The sequence below is a fragment of the Rutidosis leptorrhynchoides genome, chromosome 5, assembly GCF_046630445.1.
Source record: "Rutidosis leptorrhynchoides isolate AG116_Rl617_1_P2 chromosome 5, CSIRO_AGI_Rlap_v1, whole genome shotgun sequence".
Taxonomy (NCBI): domain Eukaryota; kingdom Viridiplantae; phylum Streptophyta; class Magnoliopsida; order Asterales; family Asteraceae; genus Rutidosis; species Rutidosis leptorrhynchoides.
The window spans coordinates 251,449,676-251,477,541 of record NC_092337.1 but is presented as its reverse complement, the minus strand read 5'-3'; the positions used below and the strand labels follow the sequence as shown (position 1 = coordinate 251,477,541).

Here is a 27,866-nt window from a genome sequence, read left to right as displayed (position 1 = left end):
GCTTGTATCTAAATCCATTTCATACCCGAAACCCCAAAAAATTTAAAACCATTCCCATATCCAGCCCACAATTCGAATATCCGCATCCAAATTCGACCTAAATGTGTCAGATTTCGAGTTTACTCATTGTTTCTTTTTGCTATCCCTACCTATCAACGACTATACCTATCTTTATATGTATGTTTTGGCACACAAGAATAAGAAGGCCACGTTTAGCATTTTTTTATATTAATATTAATATTAACTAGCTTAAGACCCGCGAATTCGCGAAGTTTTTCAAGAAAATTTGTTGTAACGGACTTAACCTTATTATGAAGTACATGTATTTTTCATTTAGTTGCATGATACACAATGGATAGAGTAGTACCAAAACAAATAATTCCAAGCTTAAATGGTTTCATTCTCCTTTATCTATCTTTCACTTCTTCATAATAGTTGTAAATGCTCCTTGTGATGTTGAAACGGGTATTACCTTTCTAGGAGGGGTAGGACAAACTTCCCTTGTTTAGTTCTTCCTTCTTCCAATAACTACATGGGATAAACTCACCAACCCCTTCACCCTCTAAATCTATCTCTGCTTGCCTACGATATTCGGTCAAGACTCTACCAATCTTTCATACTCCCTCCGTCCCATTTGAAGTGTCCACATTTCCATTTTGGGATGTCCCATTATAAGTGTCCACTTTGTCTTTCAACCAATGAGAAGAGGTTATTCTGGAGAGAGGAAAAAAATCTGATTGGTGGAGAATGAAGTTAGTGGGATTTTCTAAAACTGTGTGCAAAAAGTAAGTGGACACTTGTAGTGAGACGGATGGAGTACAATTTACACATGCTTATAAAGTAATTATAGCACACATGTTGATCTTAATAAAAGCTTCAGAAATAATTGGTTTTGAGTGACCCTATCAGATGTTCATAATCTAATAGGATTTTGCGTCATGAACAGAGAACATAAGAATAATTATTGTCAATGTAAATATATAATCCGTATCAACCATTTTTAATAAAGAATCTGACGGGAAAAAGAATATGATAAATGATGATATGTTGATTCAAACCAATAAATGATCCATTTGCACTTATCACTTATACTATTTGGATACAATTTACTTACTTTGGGTATACCTCCTTAACTTGACAAAAGTTCTTAACATTCCTATATCATTTCACCATTAGAACCAACAGACCCACAAGGTTTGCATTCCAATGTATACCACCCTTCATGTGAGATTAGCCTTACAATAACAACTTTAGAGGCACAAAAGAAAACCTACAACAACAACAATTGATCCATCATTTATCTGTTAAAATCATCTAATAAAAAAGATCTAAACATTACATAGAAAACTGTCAACACACCTTCGAAATCGATCGCACCATTTCAACGGATTTAACATCATATTTTATACTTATGAAGAGCCTTTTCAACAACCATTTCAACCTCAAAATCAAGGCGGTCATCCCTTTTATATTCATGTATTATAAATAGAAGATAGTGACATGAAGTGGGCATACTATATCAAATTAATTATTTTAACCCATCAGTTAAACTGTGAAAATTCGATTTACTCTAAGGTTTTTCTCAATAAGATTCTAAATCATTCTAGTTACAAAATTTTTAATACTGAAATGACGATACTTTTTCATCATAGTTGAAGTATTTTTTTTTTTTTTTTTTGTCAGCCCAACCCAACCAAAAGAAAACAGTTTTGACCTGTTACCAGACCTAAATTGAAACATCCTAAGAAAAGAGCACGTGTGAAGCATGATGACCATCAGCCTCTTCCCAATACTACGAAATTGTCCATCTTTAAGTGACTTTACAAGTAATTAATGCACGAACTTTAGCCATCTCCTTGTACTCTTCTTGAGCTTCTTGCAACTCTGAAGTTTCAGTTTTGTTACTTTTCAACTTTCCATTCTCTTTGTGTTGTGACACCATGTATTCATACTCTGATATAATGAAGACAATCAACAAAACATTCACATGCATGACACATTTTTGAGTAGAATTATACTAAAATATTAAAACAAAGCAAATCAGAATGATAGAATATATTTCATTGTAAGCTATATTTGACCCATTCACTTATATTCTTGAGATACTCCGTCTCCCCTTAATTTTAGATACTTTTAATCCAGTTTTTGATAGCTTCCTATAAACAAAAAATTTATAAAGATCCCATTTTTTAACCACAACACTTAACTATGTCCTTTACCTCTGCTTTTCCAAATCACCAAAAGTTATTGATTTTTTAATTGTTCCTTTTTATCTCTATATGGTGAAAAATTATCTCGAGTGATAGAAGGATGAATGCCCATGTGTACCAACCTGCATTGTATAGCTAAGTCTAGTGGCTAAATCACAAGTTAGTTTCAAATCTTACTCATGGCAATTTGTTGCACCTTACGTTCGAGTTCAAATTAATGTGTCTTTGTATACAGAGTTTGCAAAAAAAATACATATAAGGCTTTATCTAGCAAGTATATTACAACCCACATGGTAAGTTCTTCATGGACTTCAAAAAATGAATATATGTTTATTAAATTAAAAGAGAAGACATAAAAGAGAAGGGATTTGTAAGACCAGAGTTAGGGACTGTAAATGTAACTAAAGAGCTCACTGACCGTGGTGCATAGCAAAGCTTGAGAAAATACTTGTCACATGCCTCAAAGCTTTTTCCTTCCGAGTTTATGTATAATCCCAAATTAATAAGGAACCAAAAGTCAATCACAACAATATTAAAATTTCCAACAACAAATTGCGGGTTTATGTTAAAAATTACCAACGAAAAGTTGTTTATTTAACAACAATGTAAAAGATATGTTTACTAATTAAGTAACAAAAACAACACAATAAAATGTAATTGCAGATATAATTAGTTATGTTTAAAAATTAAGTGAGTAAAAACTTTAAATGTTTAATAGGAACATATATATATAAGGACGCACGTCTTCATGGTATCAACAACTATTACGAATCATGTGAAAACCCCCATCTAACATGTGAAATTGAAATTAACTTTAGGCAGGACAACTCTTGGCTAAGCATACTTTAACCCTTTATAAGATAAGATTGATCATTTATGACCCATTACCGTACCCATTGACCATACATCCAATTTTCCACCACTACATGAAGCATATACAATATCTCGATATTGATACATATAAAATATAAAAAAAAATATGAAATTGACCTTAAGCTGCTTCCCAAAGTTTCACACAAAATCGATATGATCAACTTCGCTTTCATTCTTCAGCTTTAATATAGCCTACAAAGTAAACAGAAGTTAGTTAAGCAGATAAAAACTATGATCTGATCTTACAGAAATAGTCTAGAAGCGACCATATGAGTTGAATGGTTTGCCAAATGGGGTTGTTGGTACACGGGGTAAGAGCAACTTTTGAAGACGTTATCACTAATAGGGCTAGCTCTGACTTTCCAGGTAAATCAAGCCTAATAAACCAAAGACTCATATATTGTAGATAAAAAAATGTCAGGTTTCATCTGCAAACATGATAATCAAGTCATAAAGGCGAATTACACATTTTGCAACCATTTTTTGATCCATGACATGTGTATGCTCATCATTTTCTTAAATATGATTAGAAAAGCTTTTTTAAGGACCTTTCTTTATCTAGTATATATGACAGATAAAACAGAACCTTAACCAATAGTTTCAATAAATTGTTGATTATCACTTGTAGTAGTGTAAATCGTAAATTATATTCTTGTTTGATTTCCTAAAATTTGCAGAAGTTCATGAGGCAACAAAAACCCTGAGATTAGCAAATTCAATATTAAAGTAAATTCTCTAAAGCTGACCTGATTGTATAACATAAAAAGAATAGAAAGGAAATAAAAATATTCAAATAAACTGATTAGTAACCCAAACAGGGCCTAATTCTCTAAAGAATTATATGAGTGTACTAATATTTTAACATTACTGTCACCATCACCTTGAATGATCCAACTTCGATGTAGTAACCCACACAGGAACTGGCATTAAAAAACTTTAACAATTCTAAAATAAAGATTTGAAGCCAAAAAGATAGAAAACAGTAATTAATTAAACAACGGGAGATAGTCACATACTCACATAGATGACTCAATCATTTTGCTATGTCTATCAAATTAAAGGGTTATAATTTGACCCAACCAATTTTCCACCTCTCACACATAAGACAGAATATGTGAAAATAAGCTTTTTGTTACATCATTCATCCTTTAATAGTACTGGTAGTCTACTTTGGCTTCAAAAGTAGACCATTAGACAATACAACGTGAAGAAAATATTATCATTGTACATATGTGAAACTAAAGATTGACATCAAGATAATCATTTAAGAAGATATATAAACCTGATGGTTATGTTTTAGATGAAAACCTAAATAAAAACCCATATCTTCTTATTGTGCTATTACAATATGCGAATTCTAATATGAAGATGTAATTTTGATTTTGAAGATAGTCGTTTGTATTTTGAGAGGAAAATAAGTTTGAAATCTGCAATGACTTATAATAGCATATATACCTGAATTTGGTATGCGATTATTCATAACATAAGGCGCGATTATACAAATAATCGATTGTTGACCACCAACGACGTAATCGATTGAGCGCAGGTGAGCGCAAGCACTTGACCACTTCACATGCCTTCAACCAGGGCTCTTAACTTTTTTCCTACCATCTCTATGGTGGACTATGGATTAGATCTCGACAGTGTATTGTAATCCGAATGGTTGTGTATTGTAATCCGAATGGTTAGTATGCCTGAGAATATGATAAGAAGAATGTAAATAAAAGAAGCACATACCAACATTTTCTTTCACAATATCTGAAGGCTTTTGAGTTTTAAACTTTTATTTTATCTCTAGCGGGCCATGCATATTTCACATATAATGACAGACCTCGTGATTAGTCTTTCACATATTGTGTATCAGTTTACAACAGTACAAAAAATCTTAAAGATCAAATCTTAAATTACAGCAAAAACCATAACCCTACATATTTGCTTTACAATGTGCCCGATTTTGTTAACTGACAATAGGCAGCGCTAAACTTTGATTTTATTTTGTCAAAGACCTTAACGCGAACATAGCAAAGCCTACTTATTTATATCCCTTTGAAGCATTGCACCACTTCAAAAGAACAACTGCAACTAAACCCAATCATACATTCACCCAGTTATGTTATGATAGAAATATTAGTCTGTTATGCCTTAAACCCAATCATAGATCTTAAAATCCTAACAAAACTCACCACCAGCAACTAAAGTAACAGTATATGAAACACAATCGTATAGCTACATAACAAACAGAGCACATTTAAATTGGTTAGGAATAAAAAAAAATGGGTGCATAAGATATTGATGACTAAAATTAGGAAATTTACATACTTTTAACCAAATCAAACACAAGAACATCATAAGAACAAATTTTCATATTAAACCCTAATATAAACAATTTAAGATGTATAATGAATAGTTCGAAAGGTAAACATAATAACTAATATTTGCAAGACATGATCAATTCATGATGAATACCTGATTATTAACAAATAACGCAAAAGCTTTATAAATAAAACAAAAAGAACTAACTTGTTCGTTTCAAAACTGATATTGATATGAGAGAATTTGGAGAAAAAGTTAGGGTTGTTGATAAGAACCGGTCAATCTTGTTGCATTTGATCTACAACCGATTAATCTTCCTGTTCATCATTGAAAACAATAGGATTGGATGTTGTCGATTGAACATGAATTGTTAATCACTGAAAAAGGATCTCGATTGATCGGATTAGTTGCAGTAGTTTATGAATGGCTTGAAATATACAGAACCCTAATTTTTCCTTTTGATTCCGCCCAAAAACGATTTTAGGAGGGTAATTTGGTAATCAAACATATCATGTAGTTGATTTATGAGGTCATAGTGAAGTTTAGAAAAAATGGATGATCTAGATTAGTGAGGAGTAACTTAATGAAAGGCTAAGATTACTTATAGTTATTCAAGATGATCTATTTTTATCATTGTTATTATAGAGATTAATATAATATTGATATGACTGCTTAACTAATATTTAAAATATTAATTATTGATTTTATTTAATATATTCTTCAGATCCTTCGATTAAGAAAATGTTCTAATAAAACTTTTAACGTAATTGAGCTATTATGTCATTTTATGCAAAAAGATCCACCCAGTTATCTTCGTTTTACAAAACCCTAATTTCCACCCCTATCAATTCAAGGTAAGTATATATATTCATTCTTTCAATGAATTATAATTATGCTCTCTGCAATTGCTTATCATTTCTTCTTTTACATGTTTACATATTTACATATATGCATATAATCAATAACTTCCGCTGAATTGCACTAACCTATTAACAAAAGAATCTGCTTCAGAAAAATAAAAGTTACTATCAGAAGTACACATTCAGCTGCTGTTGGATGGCATTGATCTTATGCTTCTATTAAATTGATTATCTTCATAATTAATAAAATTGTTTATATGCTGCTGCCTATGTAGTTGCTTGGGTGTATGATTAACTCTGGTTATCTGATTTACTTAGCTTTTGAGCCTGATTCTATCCTTATTTAGGGCCTAATGAGATTTGAAGGATCATTAATTCATTAAGGGTTCATCATAACAAAATTCATTCTTTAGGTATATGAAAATTTACCTGCTAATTGTTATGATTCAAGCACCAATAATCAGATTTTAAAATAAATTTTTTGTATTTTTCTTGTATGTTGGTATTTACTATGTGATATTATTCAGGTGTCTACTTGAAGTCGGACAGAGGAGATATAGTTTCGTGGGAACTAGTAGTTCTAGACATTCGACTATATACGAACTTAATAAGAAGTCTTGCAACAAAAATAACCGATTGGGAATTGGTTACTTAAAGACACATTATGTATCGGATTCTCGTTACCATTATACTACGAACGTCATTCAAGAACATAAATCGAGGAAGATACTTTATTACTTAACGGGATTAGTGTTTGCAATGGTGGGATGTACTTATACTGCAGTTCCCCTTTATAGGCGGTTTTGTCAAGCTACTGGCTATGGTGGTACTGTTCAAAGGCGCGAGGTATTGTTTTTTTTTTTTTTAATGTTTTAGTTTAACATAGTATTTCATGTTTTCTTTCATAACTTTGTTTTGTCTTTTGTGGTTTCTAGACTGTAGAAGAAAAGATATTGCGACATGCTCAAGATGGAACTGTCACCAATAGGTTTGTTGTATTTAAATTTAGATTAGATGTTATTTGATAAAGAATAATAGAATAGATTTTGTCTCTGTTCGTTAGTCTTCTTCTGTACACGTTTGTTAGACGTTTAATTTTTTTTTTTTTACAGGGAGATTGTGGTGCAGTTTAATGCTGATGTGTCGGATGGAATGCCTTGGAAGTTCATCCCTACTCAACGAGAGGTATTATAACCATCATTTTAATATAGCTTTCTTATTATTTTCAAATAGAGGTGGCAATTTCGACCCATTTACTAGTGAATGGGTTTATTGAGGTTCTGTTTTACACTTTTATCTTTGATGGGTCATGGGTAAAACGAAAAGGAAAATTTAGCTTAGAAAGGAAGTGCGTTGAAAGTTGACTAAGGTGTATTGTGAGCCAATAAAATCACTTAAATCTTTATAGGGAAAATTGATTCAAAATGCATTGAACTTTCACACAATTTCTATTGTATGCATCCAACTTTAAAAGTTCCTATTGTATGCATTCAACTTTTATATTTTTCTTATTGTATGTATTGGAAGGGTAGTAACCGGTAACCATCTTATGTGTTTCCAGTTACCTAAAAAATTTATCCATGTCATCGTCCACGTCAGATCATTATTCCATGCTGGATTTTTCATCTGGCATCTTATTTAAACCCTTTGTTGACAATTCTTTTCCATCTTTTCACAGTAAAAACCAAAAACCCAAACATGGCTGCTTTTTCATCTAGTTCCAAGAACACCGTGACTTCAAACCAAGGAAGAAACTTTTGTGATTGTGGTAATCGATTGTATGAGAGTATTGGATGGACAAAGAAAAATCCGGGAAGAAGATTCATTGGTTGTCCAAATTTTGTAAGTGTTTATTTTCCCCTAATTTTGCCCTAATTTTTTTTTCCAGCTTTTTCCCAAATTGGTGTTTGCTTTTACAGGACAAACCAAGAAAATGTAAAGTTTTTTGGTTTATTGATGACGAGCTTCCAAACCAACACTACAAAGATTTGTTGTATGAAATGCATTTGGAAATTATGAAATTGAAGTCTCAAAGTATGTGTAATCGTGATGTTGAAGATTTGAAACTTTTGGAAGAGTTAGCAATGTTCAAGTCGAAGCTCAAATTTTATGATAGGTTATTTGTAGGTATGGTAGGAATTTTGGCAGTGTTATGTATTGTAGTAGCTATTTTGGCTTTAAAATGAAACTCATGTGTTATGTAATGTAGTAGAAATTGTGCAATTGTTTTGGTTTCAATGTTTCAAAGCTAATGTAATGACTTCATATTTTGGTTTCAATGTTTCAATGTTAAGTGATTTATCTTGTGTGCAAGTGTTTTCGGTCACAATGAAACTGATGAGCATGTGTAATTGCATCAAAAAGGGTTTATAGTTGCAAACAAGTATTTTTGTGCAAGTGTTGGAACAAACATTCTGTTGAAAAAAGACTAACATACAAAAACAAAATACAAACAAACAATGGCATCATTACAATGGCATGCCATTCCAATACAAAAGACTACATCATTACAATTCAAAGCAAAAGACTACATCATTACAATGGCACAATTCAAAGCAAAAGACTACATCATTACAATGGCATGCCATTCCAATACAAAAGACCACATAAACACCTGCAATTCGTGCCAAAATACATCTCATGACCCTATACAATAGACCACATTACAAAAGACAACATAAAAACTAACAAACAATTCATGCCACCATTCTATTCAGCACCACTTGGCTTGCCATCCTTCCTAGGCCTTCTAACAGAATTACTAGCCTTAACAACTTTTTCTTTTGGATTGTTTGTACAGCTTCTTTTATTATGGCCAGGTTCTAAACACTTTGAGCAAGTCATGGAAGCTCCTACCTTTGATATCCTAACTCCAGAATTTGATCCTTCATGTGCAGCTCTTCTTCTCTTCCTTTTAGGCCTCCCTGGCATTGTTCTAGTTACTGGTGGTAAAGGTTTGTTCAACTGGTTTGGTACCCAACTTGTGATTCCACTAACAGGTCTAAGATATGCTGAGTATGTCCTCATGTAGGAAAACGGTGATAAGAATCACCAATACAACAACAACAGCAATTACAACAATAATCGCAACAATTATCCCAACAATCGCAACATCAATCGCAACTACAACAAACGGCCCAACAACAACAACAACAACAACAACAGCAACTACAACAATCATCCCAACAACAATAATAACCGCAACAACAACAACAATCAGAAGCAGCTATGCCAAAGGTGTGAAAAGAATCACTCGGGGTTCTGCACCAAATTTTGCAACAAGTGTAAAAGAAATGGTCATAGCGCGGCGAAGTGTGAGGTCTGCGGACCAGGAGTTAATAGAACGAAAGGAACAAATGGTGTCGGAACGAGTAATGGCGGAGCAAGTAGTGTCGGAGCAAGTTATGCCAATGTAGTTTGTTATAAATGTGGAAAACCGGGCCACATTATTAGAAATTGCCCGAACCAGGAGAACACGAATGGACAAGGCCGCGGAAGAGTTTTCAATATTAATGCGGCAGAGGCACAGGAAGACCCGGAGCTTGTTACGGGTACGTTTCTTATTGACAATAAATCTGCTTACGTTTTATTTGATTCGGGTGCGGATAGAAGCTATATGAGTAGAGATTTTTGTGCTAAATTAAGTTGTCCATTAACGCCTTTGGATAGTAAATTTTTACTCGAATTAGCAAATGGTAAATTAATTTCAGCAGATAATATATGTCGGAATCGAGAAATTAAACTGGTTAGCGAAATATTTAAGATTGATTTGATACCAGTAGAGTTAGGGAGTTTTGATGTGATAATCGGTATGGACTGGTTGAAAGAAGTGAAAGCAGAGATCATTTGTTACAAAAATGCAATTCGCATTATACGAGAAAAAGGAAAACCCTTAATGGTGTATGGAGAAAAGGGCAACACGAAGCTACATCTTATTAGTAATTTGAAGGCACAAAAACTAATAAGAAAAGGTTGCTATGCTGTTCTAGCACACGTCGAGAAAGTACAAACTGAAGAAAAGAGCATCAATGATGTTCCCGTCGCAAAAGAATTTCTCGATGTATTTCCGAAAGAATTACCGGGATTACCCCCACATCGATCCGTTGAATTTCAAATAGATATTGTACCAGGAGCTGCACCAATAGCTCGTGCTCCTTACAGACTCGCACCCAGCGAGATGAAAGAACTGCAAAGCCAATTACAAGAACTTTTAGAGCGTGGTTTCATTCGACCAAGCACATCACCGTGGGGAGCTCCTGTTTTGTTTGTCAAGAAGAAAGATGGTACATTCAGGTTGTGTATCGACTACCGAGAGTTGAACAAACTTACCATCAAGAATCGCTACCCACTACCGAGAATCGACGACTTATTTGATCAACTACAAGGCTCGTCTGTTTATTCAAAGATTGACTTATGTTCCGGGTATCATCAAATGCGGGTGAAAGAAGATGATATTCCAAAGACTGCTTTTAGAACATGTTACGATCATTACGAGTTTATGGTCATGCCGTTTGGTTTAACTAATGCACCAGCTGTGTTCATGGACCTTATGAACTGAGTGTGTGGACCATACCTTGACAAGTTTGTCATTGTTTTCATTGATGACATACTTATTTACTCAAAGAATGACCAAGAACACGGTGAACATTTGAGAAAGGTGTTAGAAGTATTGAGGAAGGAAGAATTGTATGCTAAGTTTTCAAAGTGTGCATTTTGGTTGGAAGAAGTTCAATTCCTCGGTCACATAGTGAACAAAGAAGGTATTAAGGTGGATCCGGCAAAGATAGAAACTGTTGAAAAGTGGGAAACCCCGAAAACTCCGAAACACATACGCCAGTTTTTAGGACTAGCTGGTTACTACAGAAGGTTCATCCAAGATTTTTCCAGAATAGCAAAACCCTTGACTGCATTAACGCATAAAGGGAAGAAATTTGAATGGAATGATGAACAAGAGAAAGCGTTTCAGTTATTGAAGAAAAAGCTAACTACGGCACCTATATTGTCATTGCCTGAAGGGAATGATGATTTTGTGATTTATTGTGACGCATCAAAGCAAGGTCTCGGTTGTGTGTTAATGCAACGAACGAAGGTGATTGCTTATGCGTCTAGACAATTGAAGATTCACGAACAAAATTATACGACGCATGATTTGGAATTAGGCGCGGTTGTTTTTGCATTAAAGACTTGGAGGCACTACTTATATGGGGTCAAAAGTATTATATATACCGACCACAAAAGTCTTCAACACATATTTAATCAGAAACAACTGAATATGAGGCAGCGTAGGTGGATTGAATTATTGAATGATTACGACTTTGAGATTCGTTACCACCCGGGGAAAGCAAATGTGGTAGCCGATGCCTTGAGCAGGAAGGACAGAGAACCCATTCGAGTAAAATCTATGAATATAATGATTCATAATAACCTTACTACTCAAATAAAGGAGGCGCAACAAGGAGTTTTAAAAGAGGGAAATTTAAAGGATGAAATACCCAAAGGATCGGAGAAGCATCTTAATATTCGGGAAGACGGAACCCGGTATAGGGCTGAAAGGATTTGGGTACCAAAATTTGGAGATATGAGAGAAATAGTACTTAGAGAAGCTCATAAAACCAGATACTCAATACATCCTGGAACTGGGAAGATGTACAAGGATCTCAAGAAACATTTTTGGTGGTCGGGTATGAAAGCCGATGTTGCTAAATACGTAGGAGAATGTTTGACGTGTTCTAAGGTCAAAGCTGAGCATCAGAAACCATCAGGTCTACTTCAACAACCCGAAATCCCGGAGTGGAAATGGGAAAACATTACCATGGATTTCATCACTAAATTGCCAAAGACTGCAAGTGGTTTTGATACTATTTGGGTAATAGTTGATCGTCTCACCAAATCAGCACACTTCCTGCCAATAAGAGAAGATGACAAGATGGAGAAGTTAGCACGACTGTATTTGAAGGAAGTCGTCTCCAGACATGGAATACCAATCTCTATTATCTCTGATAGGGATGGCAGATTTATTTCAAGATTCTGGCAGACATTACAGCAAGCATTAGGAACTCGTCTAGACATGAGTACTGCCTATCATCCACAAACTGATGGGCAGAGCGAAAGGACGATACAAACGCTTGAAGACATGCTACGAGCATGTGTTATTGATTTCGGAAACAGTTGGGATCGACATCTACCGTTAGCAGAATTTTCCTACAACAACAGCTACCATTCAAGCATTGAGATGGCGCCGTTTGAAGCACTTTATGGTAGAAAGTGCAGGTCTCCGATTTGTTGGAGTGAAGTGGGGGATAGACAGATTACGGGTCCGGAGATAATACAAGAAACTACCGAGAAGATCATCCAAATTCAACAACGGTTGAAAACCGTCCAAAGTCGACAAAAGAGCTACGCTGACATTAAAAGAAAAGATATAGAATTTGAAATTGGAGAGATGGTCATGCTTAAAGTTGCACCTTGGAAAGGCGTTGTTCGATTTGGTAAACGAGGGAAATTAAATCCAAGGTATATTGGGCCATTCAAGATTATTGATCGTGTCGGACCAGTAGCTTACCGACTTGAGTTACCTCAACAACTCGCGGCTGTACATAACACTTTCCACGTCTCGAATTTGAAGAAATGTTTTGCTAAAGAAGATCTCACTATTCCGTTAGATGAAATCCAAATCAACAAAAAACTTCAATTCATCGAAGAACCCGTCGAAATAATGGATCGTGAGGTTAAAAGACTTAAGCAAAACAAGATACCAATTGTTAAGGTTCGATGGAATGCTCGTAGAGGACCCGAGTTCACCTGGGAGCGTGAAGATCAGATGAAGAAGAAATACCTGCATCTATTTCCAGAAGATTCGTCAACACCTTCAACAGCTTAAAATTTCGGGACGAAATTTATTTAACGGGTAGGTACTGTAGTGACCCGAACTTTTCCATGTTTATATATATTAATTAAGATTGATATTTACATGATTAAATGTTTCCAACATGTTAAGCAATCAAACTTGTTAAGACTTGATTAATTGAAATATGTTTCATATAGACAATTGACCACCCAAGTTGACCGGTGATTCACGAACGTTAAAACTTGTAAAAACTATATGATGACATATATATGGATATATATATATATTTAACATGATACTATGATAAGTAAACATATCATTAAGTATATTAACAATGAACTACATATGTAAAAACAAGACTACTAACTTAATGATTTTTAAACGAGACATACATGTAACGATTATCGTTGTAAAGACATTTAATGTATATATATCATATTAAGAGATATTCATACATGATAATATCATGATAATATAATAATTTAAAATCTCATTTGATATTATAAACATTGGGTTAACAACATTTAACAAGATCGTTAACCTAAAGGTTTCAAAACAACACTTACATGTAACGACTAACGATGACTTAACGACTCAGTTAAAATGTATATACATGTAGTGTTTTAATATGTATTTATATACTTTTGAAAGACTTCAATACACTTATCAAAATACTTCTACTTAACAAAAATGCTTACAATTACATCCTCGTTCAGTTTCATCAACAATTCTACTCGTATGCACCCGTATTCGTACTCGTACAATACACAGATTTTAGATGTATGTACTATTGGTATATACACTCCAATGATCAGCTCTTAGCAGCCCATGTGAGTCACCTAACACATGTGGGAACCATCATTTGGCAACTAGCATGAAATATCTCATAAAATTACAAAAATATGAGTAATCATTCATGACTTATTTACATGAAAACAAAATTACATATCCTTTATATCTAATCCATACACCAACGACCAAAAACACCTAAAAACACTTTCATTCTTCAATTTTCTTCATCTAATTGATCTCTCTCAAGTTCTACCTTCAAGTTCTAAGTGTTCTTCATATATTCTACAAGTTCTAGTTACATAAAATCAAGAATACTTTCAAGTTTGCTAGCTCACTTCCAATCTTGTAAGGTGATCATCCAACCTCAAGAAATATTTGTTTCTTACAGTAGGTTATCATTCTAATACAAGGTAATAATCATATTCAAACTTTGGTTCAATTTCTATAACTATAATAATCTTATTTCAAGTGATGATCTTACTTGAACTTGTTTTCGTGTCATGATTCTGCTTCAAGAACTTCGAGCCATCCAAGGATCCGTTGAAGCTAGATCCATTTTTCTCTTTTCCAGTAGGTTTATCCAAGGAACTTAAGGTAGTAATGATGTTCATAACATCATTCGATTCATACATATAAAGCTATCTTATTCGAAGGTTTAAACTTGTAATCACTAGAACATAGTTTAGTTAATTCTAAACTTGTTCGCAAACAAAAGTTAATCCTTCTAACTTGACTTTTAAAATCAACTAAACACATGTTCTATATCTATATTATATGCTAACTTAATAATTTAAAACCTGGAAACACGAAAAACACCGTAAAATCGGATTTACGCCGTCGTAGTAACACCGCGGGCTGTTTTGGGTTAGTTAATTAAAAACTATGATAAACTTTGATTTAAAAGTTGTTATTCTGAGAAAATGATTTTTATTATGAACATGAAACTATATCCAAAAATTATGGTTAAACTCAAAGTGGAAGTATGTTTTCTAAAATGGTCATCTAGACGTCGTTCTTTCGACTGAAATGACTACCTTTACAAAAACGACTTGTAACTTATTTTTCCGACTATAAACCTATACTTTTTCTGTTTAGATTCATAAAATAGAGTTCAATATGAAACCATAGCAATTTGATTCACTCAAAACGGATTTAAAATGAAGAAGTTATGGGTAAAACAAGATTGGATAATTTTTCTCATTTTAGCTACGTGAAAATTGGTAACAAATCTATCCCAACCATAACTTAATCAACTTGTATTGTATATTATGTAATCTTGAGATACCATAGACACGTATACAATGTTTCGACCTATCATGTCGACACATCTATATATATTTCGGAACAACCATAGACACTCTATATGTGAATGTTGGAGTTAGCTATACAGGGTTGAGGTTGATTCCAAAATATATATAGTTTGAGTTGTGATCAATACTGAGATACGTATACACTGGGTCGTGGATTGATTCAAGATAATATTTATCGATTTATTTCTGTACATCTAACTGTGGACAACTAGTTGTAGGTTACTAACGAGGACAGCTGACTTAATAAACTTAAAACATCAAAATATATTAAAAGTGTTGTAAATATATTTTGAACATACTTTAATATATATGTATATATTGTTATAGGTTCGTGAATCAACCAGTGGCCAAGTCTTACTTCCCGACGAAGTAAAAATCTGTGAAAGTGAGTTATAGTCCCACTTTTAAAATCTAATATTTTTGGGATGAGAATACATGCAGGTTTTATAAATGATTTACAAAATAGACACAAGTACGTGAAACTACATTCTATGGTTGAATTATCGAAATCGAATATGCCCCTTTTTATTAAGTCTGGTAATCTAAGAATTAGGGAACAGACACCCTAATTGACGCGAATCCTAAAGAGAGATCTATTGGGCCTAACAAACCCCATCCAAAGTACCGGATGCTTTAGTACTTCAAAATTTATATCATATCCGAAGGGTGTCCCGGAATGATGGGGATATTCTTATATATGCATCTTGTTAATGTCGGTTACCAGGTGTTCACCATATGAATGATTTTTATCTCTATGTATGGGATGTGTATTGAAATATGAAATCTTGTGGTCTATTATTATGATTTGATATATATAGGTTAAACCTATAACTCACCAACATTTTTGTTGACGTTTTAAGCATGTTTATTCTCAGGTGATTATTAAGAGCTTCCGCTGTCGCATACTTAAATAAGGACGAGATTTGGAGTCCATGCTTGTATGATATTGTGTAAATACTGTATTCAAGAAACTTATTTTGTTGTAACATATTTGTATTTTAAACCATTATGTAATGGTCGTGTGTAAACAGGATATTTTAGATTATCATTATTTGATAATCTACGTAAAGCTTTTTAAACCTTTATTGATGAAATAAAGGTTATGGTTTGTTTTAAAATGAATGCAGTCTTTGAAAAACGTCTCATATAGAGGTCAAAACCTCGCAACGAAATCAATTAATATGGAACGTTTTTAATCAATAAGAACGGGACATTTCAATTAGTGAGTCTGGACTTCGACCGTGTCTGCATGTCAAAAGTTTTGCTTATCATTTTTAGTCGAAAATCATCTACTTACCATCCTTAGGAAATTACCTGCTTATCATTCTTAAGTCTAGATGCGTTTTCCTACATTTATTGCATAATAGTGTATAGACGAATTCTTATCTTAGTATATCTGTTACTGTGAACTTTGACTGACATCTTTCAAAGATTCCTCCGTAATTTATGGGATTTTGGTATTATATATACATATGTAAATTATGTATTGAAGAATACCAAATCTAAATTCTACAATTTATTTCATACCAAAAAAATTCTTTCCCTGATCATACAAGATGGATCCCTCAACCAGTTCGAGTTCCTCGGATTCCGACAGCTATGCCGATATGGATTTCCACATGAGCTCCGAAAGCAGCGTGACCGGAATAAATCAACCAATTAGCCATCATCTATTCTGGATGAATTGGGGATGGGTTCGTAATCTACTTAACCATTGGAGACAAGAAGAAGGCGATCCCTTTCATCCACCACATTGCCCTCTTGGCAATGAACCTGAAGCACTTACCGGCGAACCTGTCCGAAACACCATTTTCTCTCTCATTTCCAGAGTATCTCGTCATGATTGTATACTACACCAAATTCTAGATCTTATTTATCCGCTCGTCCGAACCGACAATTACCCCGGTGTAATAGAAGAAGTCAACGAGCTTCGCGCTCGGGTAGTGGCTTTGGAGAATATGGTGCAAAGGTTACAAACACCAGCAGCAGCACCAACAGCATAACCAGTACCACCATCAACAGTACCATTACCACCACCAACAACAACCGCATCGCAAACCTCAACTTCACAATCTGTCCCACGAGCATCGACGTCATACGCCATGTAGATACCAAGGAATACCACAACGATGAAGTATTGATTCATAACTTCATTGGAGAAACATTCTACGACGATTATGTAATTTCTAAAATTTAGAAATTATCTATCCTCGCCTTAACCATAAATCAAATGAGTTTAATTTAATATTAACTCATTAAATCAATATTACATCTGAAGAAATATACACATATATATTTCCATAAAGACTGTAATAAAATTCTTTTGTACAAAATATTAATTGTGATTTTTTTTAACAGGTAGGTAATACTCGAGAGATATATAAATTCACAATTAATATGTTACATTCTTCGAATCTGATTCAGCAAATCATCCATTATACTCCCTACTTTCACAACAATATACATTCTTTTATAAAAATCAAAACAACCATACTCATTCAAAATCTAATTACATATTCTGATTTTGAAATCTCAGAATTTGATTCAAGATATAACCGAAATCGTCACTCTTAGATTCCTACATCTTTCAAAACTATACTTTGACTTCAAAACTGTCCTAGAACCTCATTTCTATTCATGGAACTCACAAAAATATTTGTATCATTCAAAATCTTAGAACATCATATGTATATTAACAATTACAATATGTGTTCAAACACTTCGAAATTTCTAAAGACATGCGAGATGATGATCCAACCACATATTACCCACTGTCATGCATCTGAAAAGCTCTCGAAACCAAAGTTATAGTTTAACACGTATCCATGTCAGATCCTTTGATATTTATTACCAAATATAATTTTTCAATCTCTTTCCAAAATAGACAGTTTTGTCACAGCTCCAGCTAATCACCTTCATTTGTTTATACGAATAAACCTTATTATAACAATTACCCCTTCATCATTGTTACCGGGGAACCTTTCATATCTCGCCACATTAGCAGTAAACTTATCAACAACTTCATTAACCTTCGACTTAAGCCTCTCTGAAAAGCCGCTATACTTATTCATTAAAACCCCATCATGTACTCACCTACATCCTGTAACAATAATTGTCACACCAACTACTGGGAATTAGCAATCAGTATTTTGAATTTCGCGACAATTTTACGTCAAAAGTTATACATATAATGTCTATCTCCTAGACTTACATACTTCGAATGTGAATTTTCTGAAAAACATCCCAAACTATGAACTAGTTCTCCGAAATTGGAAAAATGCTGATGAAGCAGCAAAAACTGTAAACGACTTTAACAGTCAAAAGTTTGATGATAAAGAATAGTATGGTGGTAAAGCTAAGAAAAAGAGAAGGTTTGAAACTGAAAAACGGATTGAGCAGACCATGAAGGAGGCTGTGGACAAATCACAAAGACTAAATCTGCCTTCAAAGGATCCAAATGATTCAGTGTCTACTGAAATCGTTAGCAAACACCTTACTTCTTATTCTAAACCTGCACAGACAAATCTTCTTCATCATCCATATTATCGTATCTTTTATTATAATATCTTCGATATTCCTGAAGATATTTTCACAACTATTCTTATCCGATATCTTTTATCACTTCGCAATATCTGCGTTACAACATAAAAAGAAACTGTGTTAGTTTCTAAATTTAAAAAAAAAAAATTGAATTTAAAATAGGAATGTTTTTGAAGTAGTGTTGGGAACTGAAGCATGAGTTGGTATAATATAATGACACTTGATCAACGTGATTATATTACAGTAAGTCATGCTGAGTTTCTAATGGAACGTGATGATTCACAGAACATACCGTCATCATGTACTGTTTACACAACTCTTACATTCTACCCAATTTTCAAACATATTAAGAACATATCATCTTGATAGCTCTATATTTTCGGATATTCTGGTAATTTGCCAAATCAAGATCGTGCCATTACGATTTTCTTTTTGGAACATTAACTATGTTCATCCAAAAATTCATATCTACGAATTCTGGACTATTATCCGCCTGACTTAAGATCGGGAAGAGAAAACGAAAGCATGAAGCTCCGAAATATAATGGAGAATATAAAGCCCGATAACAACCCCGAAATTACAAACCGTGTATATAAATGCGTATAGCAATATAAAGACACGGAAGAATGAAAAACACAATAACCCCAAGGTAATGGTAGATGAAAATAACTTCCTCCGGTGGTAGATGAAAAAGAAGAATGACAGATATGAAAGTTAAAAGTATATCAAGAATCAATACTGGATGAAGCATATTAACGAATGCTTTAAAGTATGAATTGGGGAGAAAGACTAGAAGGTGTGAGCTGTGGAAATAAAGAAACGAAGGGGGTGGAATTATAGTAAAATATCAGACAGAGAAATCGAGACAGATTATCGCATTTAATCAAAGAAGATCCTGATTTCCTTAATCGCCGAAGAACCAAATCTTATTGCAAAGATTTTCTTTAAATCCCATGAATTCCGAAAATCAATCATAACTACGTCATCGGTTAAAACGAATATACGTTTACTCATTTCACTCTCTTGCGATAGCTTCACTTATACTTTTCGCGTAATCAAATTATTTTATCTATATTACTCAATGATGATAAAACTCTATTTATCAACTCATATTCGTCATGAAAACATTTTTATAGTTAGCCATGAAGACCTCGATCAAATTTCGAGACGAAATTTCTTTAACGGGTAGGTACTGTGACGACCCGGAAATTTCCGACCAAATTTAAACTTAACCTTTATATGTTTCTGACACAATAAGCAGAATTTGTAATGTTGAATCTCAAAAAGTTTGGAACTACATTCATGTAATCAATTACCCTTTGACCGTGTTCGACGATTCACGAACAATTATGTGTATATAGATATGTATATATAATATATAATATTAACTGAAAACATTAACAAAGTATTAGATATAAGATACTTTACATAAACATATTTGTTTCGATATATTTATCGACAGAATTAAGAGATAATATCAAATGATTGAATTATCAGATACATTATGATATGATTACGGGCCTATGTTATGAGGTCCACTGTGATTTAAGAAATCTATTTTTTTTTTTGACAACTCATTACTTAACCAGTATGATAAAGATAACGATATTTATATTTTATTATATATATATATATATATATATATATATATATATATATATATATATATATATATATATATATATAACGATTAAAATTAATATTACATATATTTTTATACGCGTATTATATGTATATAGTTTTATACTTTTACTATACTTTAACTTTACCTTTACTTTACTTTTACTTTACTTTAACTTTAATAATTCATACTTTAATAATTCACTTTAATAATTCATACTTTAATAATTCACTTTAATAATTCATACTTTAATAATTCACTTTAATAATTCATACTTTAATAATTCACTTTAATAATTCATACTTTAATAATTCACTTTAATAATTCAAAAATATATTATAAATAGAATTCAATAGGTTTCATTATTTCATAGAAACTTGAAAATATATTTCTCTAAACTCTCTCAATCGAATTACATATATATATATTTACTTAGTACTATTTCAAGATATTGTTAGTATACATAAAATACTACGACGGAGTTATATTCAGACGATTTCAAAATAAGTTTTCAAATGGGATATAGCTAAGGAAATTATGGGTTATAGCTATGAAGGTTATGGGTATTGATCGAGGGTATTGCTCGTGAGGTCAACCTAACGTTTATCATTTTCATTGCGTCTACGTACTTTCCTGCAATATTGAATCACAATATTGATACGTGAGCATTCATATCTTATCTTTTATATATTAATAGTGTATCTCTGACTAGTGCTCGAGTATATATGATTATGCATGTTTGTATGCTTAGTTTCGTCGTTAAATAGTTTATGATAAATCACGAATTTGATACATATGCTACTGAGATAAGTTATATGATATGCATGTCGTTGAAAATCTGAAGAAAAAATTAATAACTTTTCATTTAGAAATCGTGTGGTTTCGATGAACGGATTAAAAGATATGGTCAACTGAATTATCATTAATTTTAATATTATTATTAAAACGATTATTATAACTGTTATCAGTTGATGTTATTACTAAAATTATCTTTATTACTAAAAATTAATATTTTTATTGAAACTATCATTTTATTATTTTTATCATTATTATTATTATTATTAATATTATTTTATCAAATAAATATGCGTACAAAGATATTTTTACCACACGTAATGTAATTACATTAATAATACATACCACTATATTTTTATGATATTAAGTGAATTTTATAAATTTTATTATTTGAGATATATAAAAGTATATTTTTATCATATATGAATTTTAATATAAATTTTTATTTATTAATAAATGACTTTTATTATTTAGTATAATAAGATCAGATAAATATATTTAAATATATAAAACTACTATATATAAGTTATATAATAAACATGTATAGATTTTGGAAGTCATTTTGGGTCAAGTTGACTTTTGTTGACTTTTGCATGTCGGTCTCGAGCATTAGGATTGTGATACACTACGACTTGACCTAAATTGTTAGACAGATATTGACCAACATATAAATATATATATACTTAATATAGGTTCGTGAATCCGAGACAAACACTGCACTTGTTCAGTGCCGTCATATACATAATTGCTACGAAATACAGTATTGTGAGTTTCATTTGCTCCCTTTTACTCCTTATATTTTTGGGCTGAGAATACATGCGCTGTTTTATAAATGTTTTACGAAATAGGCACAAGTACTAAAACTAATTCTACGTGGGTTTAAACCAGAAATATACCCTTAGCTTGGTAACATTAAACTACTTGTCTATGTATGGTAGGCGCGAATCCTAAAGATAGATCTATTGGGCCTGACGAACCCCATCCTGACTATGGGATGCTTTAGTACTTCGAGGTTATTTTAAACACACCTGATCTGGTGTACTTCAGAGGGTAAAACATGAACGTTAAGGCTTGTTACCGGGTGCCTACAACTTATAGAATACTTTTATACACTTACGAGTGTACGGATATTTATAGAAACTGAAATCTTGTGGTCTATTACTATTACGGAAATGATGGATTATGATAAACTAATGAACTTACCAACCTTTTAGTTGACACTTTAAAGCATGTTTATTCTCAGGTATTAAAGAATTCTTCCGCTGTGCATTAGCTCATTTTAAAGATATTACTTGGAGTCATTCAAGACATACTTTGAAAGATGTTGCATTCGAGTCGTTGAGTTCATCAAGATTAATATTAAGTCAATTATAGTTGGATGTAATATGAAATGGTATGCATGCCGTCAATTTTTGATGTAAAGAAAGTTTGTCTTTTAAAAACGAATGCAATGTTTGTAAAACGTATCATATAGAGGTCAAATACCTCGCGATGTAATCAACTATTGTGAATCGTTTATAATGTATATGAACGGGTCCTTTCATATTAAGTGAACGTAAATGTTAAAGTCATTTAATTTAATGACCCGTGAACCCATAAAGTCCGACTAAGAAACTCGTCAGTTGAACATTTCATCAAATACCTAAAATGCATATTAAACAATCCACATTCAATCATAAGAGATAATATTGGTTGTCATTTTATTTTAGAAGTGTAAATTAAAATATAAATTTAGAATTGGTTTGCTTCTGCCTAGCTTTTATATCTTCTCGTACTCAATTCAAAATAATTCAATATTATTTAATTTTAATAATTAAAATAATTATTAATAAGATTTAGTAATAATAATTAATTAATAAGATTAAATTTTAATTTTAATTTATTTAGATTAATGACATCACTCACTATGCTTAGATTTTTTTCTTTTATTTTTTGATTTTTTATTTAACAAATGAATTAGCCTAATAATGAGATCACCATTATAGGATTTTAATAGAAACTTTAGATATGATTTTAGAGGTTAAGTTGGGGATATAAAAACCTTTCCACTAAAATTTGATACTCACAATTACACCCGTCAAAAACTAACAACCCCCCTACCCCTACACACACACACACCAAATTTGCCTTTACATTACACTCACTATTACAAGTGGTGTAAGTGATTTTGGTAAACCAAACTCGACCCATGTACGTAGTAAAAATCACTAATCGGGGATTTACCTCTCAGAACCTTGTGGGGATTAATCGGATTCGACTTTTATACATTTAAATAATAAATTTTCAAATCATATGTGTAAAATATAGAAGAAACTATTAACTTAAACAAAAATACATTATCGTTCAATTGTTCAGATACTCCAAAATTCACATTTAAATTTTCATTAAAACGTTGACCACCTTTGATTGGGAAACTTTTACCTACTAAATCCGACTTGATCAACTAACTCCGATTTCGATCCATTGACCGGCATTGACCGATTAATAAAAGGGATTTTGGAAAATCTATTCGGTCTACTACTTAAATCATGAATTTTACAACCTTAACCATCTCTAGATCATATTTGCTGATTAAATCATATGATTAATATTCAATATCTTATCTTCCTCAAATGATTTCACTTTAGCTTGTATATGTATAGGTGAGGGTAAAGCCAGGAGAGAGCGCTCTTGCATTTTACACTGCTGAAAATCATAGTTCAACTCCTATAACTGGCATGTCTACATATAATGTTACACCCATGAAGGTAAGTATTATGTTCATGCATGCTCTCCTTGTATTTATATTTTAATAACTTCACTTTCTGAATTAAAATAGTTTATGTGGATGGATGTTCGACTGCAGTTTATTTCAATAAAATTCAGTGTTTTTGCTTTGAGGAGCAGCGTCTTCTTCCTGGGGAACAAATTGATATGCCTGTAAGTATATCCACCTTCATTAGTAACACGTGAAAGTTACACCATTTGACAATTTTAGTTTTTTAAAAACCTGAAATGTTGTAGTTTTACCGGCATAAGCAGTCTTGTAAAACTCCCCGATTAATGGCAATTACTCCCGATGCCGATCCGGTTATTCAAAATCCCAGTAATTTATTGGTCAACATTGGTCAATCGGTGAAAACGTTGGATTTAGTTGGTCAAAGTCGGATTTAGTCGGTGAACATCGGTCAAAGTTAATATCGGTCAACATTTTAATACCGAGTATGAATTAAAACACATGAAGATTATGTTTATGTTTCTAGAAAATTATGTTAACGTTTATGTTTATGTATTTCTTGTATATTTACCCATATTATTTTTCAGTTTATTACTTAAATATTCTTTATTTGCAGGTATTTTTTTACATAGATCCGGAGTTTGAAACAGATCCTAGGATGAATGGTATTGATAATATTATTCTTTCTTATACGTTCTTCAAGATTGCTGAAGACAAGTGATATTGATTTCTTGTTTCACGTCTGAAATTGATCAATTTACAGAAGGTGAATGTTAGACTTTTTGTGTTAATCCGTTGTAGTCCATACCAACACTTGCAAGACAAATTGTGAATTAAATTGTTATTTGTGGCTGTTTAAGTTATTTGGAATAAGCAAGTTGAGCTATTTTGTTTTTCTATGTATAGCTTTTTTAATTTCGTGCATTCTTTCATATTTCATCATTTTCCGGATATAACAGTATTGCTCTTAACGGGTGACTTGATTGTTACTAAAGAAATCTTGTCTAAACTAGAAAATTTCCGTTTGGTAATTTTTAATAACATCAAAGAAAAAGAAAATTTCAAATTGGTAGTTCCTTCTTAGGTCCGGAATCGATCTTCTCGTTTATTCTGTTCGGTCCAAAATTTTTAAGACAAAATAAAGAACCGAATTTAAATTTAAAATACAGAGGTGTAATCCTTTGCATCCATTAATTTGTTTGAAATCTAAAGACCAATGAGAGCGTGACATGTGGCGCGAAAATCACATGTGATAGAAAAATGAAAAATAAAAGAAAACATTTTTTCGAAATTTTTTTTCCGAAATTTTTTTTTCCGAAATTTTTTTTTTTCAAAATTTTTTGTTTTTTGAATTTTTTTTATAATCACATGTGATTCTGTATGTCAATCACGTTTTAGTTAATGTCTCCTTTTTTGTCTTCGTTAGAGTAGTTTTCTGTCGTCGAGCCTCTTTTGTGTTCGATCCTTTGTATCTTTGTTTTCTAGTCTCCTTTTTGGAGATTAGAATTATATATATAGTTTTTTGTTTCTTTGCCAAAAAAAAAAAAAAAATATGATTGTAAACCCAATCACATTTGATTATGCATGTCAAATCCAATCACATGTGATTGTACAAATAAATCACATGTGATTGTGTAAGTAAATCATATGTGATTGTAAAAACAAAATTTTGAGAAAAAAGATTTTCGAAAAAAAAAATTCGAAAAAAAAATTTAGAAAAAAAAAATTTTGAATTTTTTTTCCAATCACATGCGATTTTCGCACTACATGGCGCGCTCTCATTGGTCCCTTGAATTTCAACTTAATTTATGAATTCAAATGAATATTCCTCTTAAAAAATAATTAGAAATCCGAATTTAAATTCGGTTCGCTTTTAGTTAAGACAAAAAATAAAATAAAAACATTTATGTTAACATATATATATATATATATATATATATATATATATATATATATATATATATATATATATATATATATATATATATATATATATATATATATATATATATATATATATATATATATATATATATCAGTAGCTTAATATAATATTACCTGTATTTGGTTAATTCGATTTTCGGTTTAATCGAATTCAAGAAAAGTACAATATCGAATTTAGTAACTGAAACGAAAAATGAATTCAAATTCGGTTTGTTTTTCTCGGTTTTCATTATTCGATATTCAGAACAAACGGTTTGAAATCGAATATTGAACGCTTCCTTTTTTTTTTTTTGGATTAGCGAGGAAACCCCTTTATGAACGAGCACATTGGCTATCTCATATAGGGTAAATCTCGGGTAATCAAGCTTCCGAGCGCGAGACATGGTACCGGGTGAATTGCGCATTTTGCGCACCCTCTGGTTACAATTCCTTTCAGAACAATTTAACATAGCCAGGAATCGAGCCAGGATAGTGTGCTTCATTGGGTAACTCGGTGGCCATACAAGCATGTGTGGTTATTGAACGCTTCTCTAAACTACAGATATAGATAGTTTGATTAGTTTTCAAGAGTTGCAAAACATTTCCTGACTAAAAATATACGTAATTATTGCAGTACTTTTTATAAACTTAAGAAGTTTTTTTGACAACTTAATTATCTTTTTCTACCGGTTTAAGTTTGGGCCGGTCACCAATTGGGTGGGACCAATAACGGAATCCACACATAAGTGAATTTGGGCTGATGCTGAAAGTGTAACAACAATACAAAATATTTGCAAGACTAAAAGATTAAACAGCCTAAAATATCAAACAAAATAATAGTAAGCAGTAATCAACAATCAAAATCAGCATAAACTGCCAAACAAATTTTTTTTATAAACAATACATGTGCCCGACGACAATAAAATAAATGGTCATTCTGTGTCTAATCCAAGGACAACATCAAAAATCTTATATCTTATCGGTAAACTTTCGCTAACGATCTATACATTAAGAGGCTTGTTTACTTACCACTTAATAATTTGTTTCTGTACGACTCTTAATTAAGTAAGTAAAATTGCTATTTAATGGTCATTTAATCCGCCACTTAATCTGAATTTTGATTTGTTTTCAGGAGACATGAATTTAGACAGTACTCAAGAATAAAAGACAAATGAAAACATAAGCAAATTCGAAAAAAAGAGTAAATAGCCTCTAAGAGTTGGTATTAAGATTACTATCGAGAAACATTTGAGGATAACGAAAAAAAAAAACAAACATAACATTTATGAGTTGATAGTAATCATAATTAGGGGTGGTCACTCTATGGTTTGAAACTGTTTAATCTGAAAATTAAACCGGAACAAAACCGAAAAAAATTGAAACCGAATTTGAAAAACAGTTTTCGGATCGAGTAAAATCGAAACCGAATTAGAATTCGGTTTTTGGTTTTGAGAACTCTGAATTCGGTTATACCGAAAACCGAATTCAAAAATTTTAATATATATACTTTTTATATTTGTGTTTTATTGTCATTAAATTTTGGGATCTAATGATTTAAATATGTTCTCACTCATATGACGATTAGGGGCTCTAGTTATTGAGTCAACAGCAAGCGTCGATTTATTGGCGACTTGACTGACTTTTAGAGCCTAAATTAAATTTCAGGCAGTATTTAAAACCCATGAAAATTTGATTTTACCATTTTCATGGCGACTCAATTTTATTTTTTATTTTATTTTATTTTTTAAAAAACTTTTTCCTACTTATTGGCCGGAGGTCCACTCGGAAGCAATCTCCCTTTCCGTCGAATAGAGAGAGGGATGATTTTCTCTACTTTTGAGAGTGTTTTCACTCTAGGTGGAGAAATGACTTGACTTTATTCTCGGATAGGGGAAGGATTGTCTACATCTCACCTCCCTCATACACCACTTATGTTGTATTGGGTTTTGTTGTTGTTGTTGTTGTTGTTGTTGTCGTCGTCATATGACGATTAGGTGACCTACATTATATTTATGTTACTCAAATTATTAGGTTCATCTTCTTAATAACGGAAGCACTAAACGTTA

The 27,866-nt window shown here is 32.2% G+C and overlaps 1 protein-coding gene and 1 long non-coding RNA gene across 7 annotated transcripts; one reads left to right on the top strand and one right to left on the bottom strand.

Moving 5' to 3' along the window:
• Positions 1–1,081: 1,081 nt before the first annotated feature.
• Positions 1,082–5,943, bottom strand: LOC139846787 (uncharacterized). Of its 3 annotated transcripts, XR_011759189.1 has the most exons (5): positions 5,604–5,943; positions 4,539–4,777; positions 2,629–3,275; positions 1,360–1,953; positions 1,082–1,270 (listed from the first exon to the last, which is right to left on the bottom strand). It is a non-coding gene; the product is annotated as an uncharacterized lncRNA (long non-coding RNA). The 3 variants fall into 3 exon arrangements; XR_011759188.1 differs by having other exon boundaries at positions 1,082–1,953; XR_011759190.1 differs by having other exon boundaries at positions 1,082–1,953; positions 3,201–3,275.
• Positions 3,052–24,598, top strand: LOC139846786 (cytochrome c oxidase assembly protein COX11, mitochondrial-like). Of its 4 annotated transcripts, XM_071836318.1 has the most exons (8): positions 3,052–3,449; positions 4,472–6,250; positions 6,784–7,102; positions 7,192–7,244; positions 7,369–7,441; positions 23,804–23,909; positions 24,001–24,080; positions 24,494–24,598. In XM_071836318.1, the coding sequence occupies exons 2-8, from the start codon at positions 6,174–6,176 to the stop codon at positions 24,596–24,598; spliced, it is 813 nt and encodes a 270-aa protein (XP_071692419.1). In that variant the 5' UTR covers positions 3,052–3,449; positions 4,472–6,173. The 4 variants fall into 4 exon arrangements, 1 of the variants encoding a protein (XP_071692419.1); XR_011759186.1 differs by lacking the exons at positions 3,052–3,449; positions 4,472–6,250; positions 23,804–23,909; positions 24,001–24,080; positions 24,494–24,598 and adding exons at positions 7,935–8,098; positions 8,176–8,555 and having other exon boundaries at positions 6,968–7,079; XR_011759187.1 differs by lacking the exons at positions 3,052–3,449; positions 4,472–6,250; positions 23,804–23,909; positions 24,001–24,080; positions 24,494–24,598 and adding exons at positions 7,935–8,098; positions 8,176–8,555 and having other exon boundaries at positions 7,091–7,102.
• Positions 24,599–27,866: the final 3,268 nt, after the last annotated feature.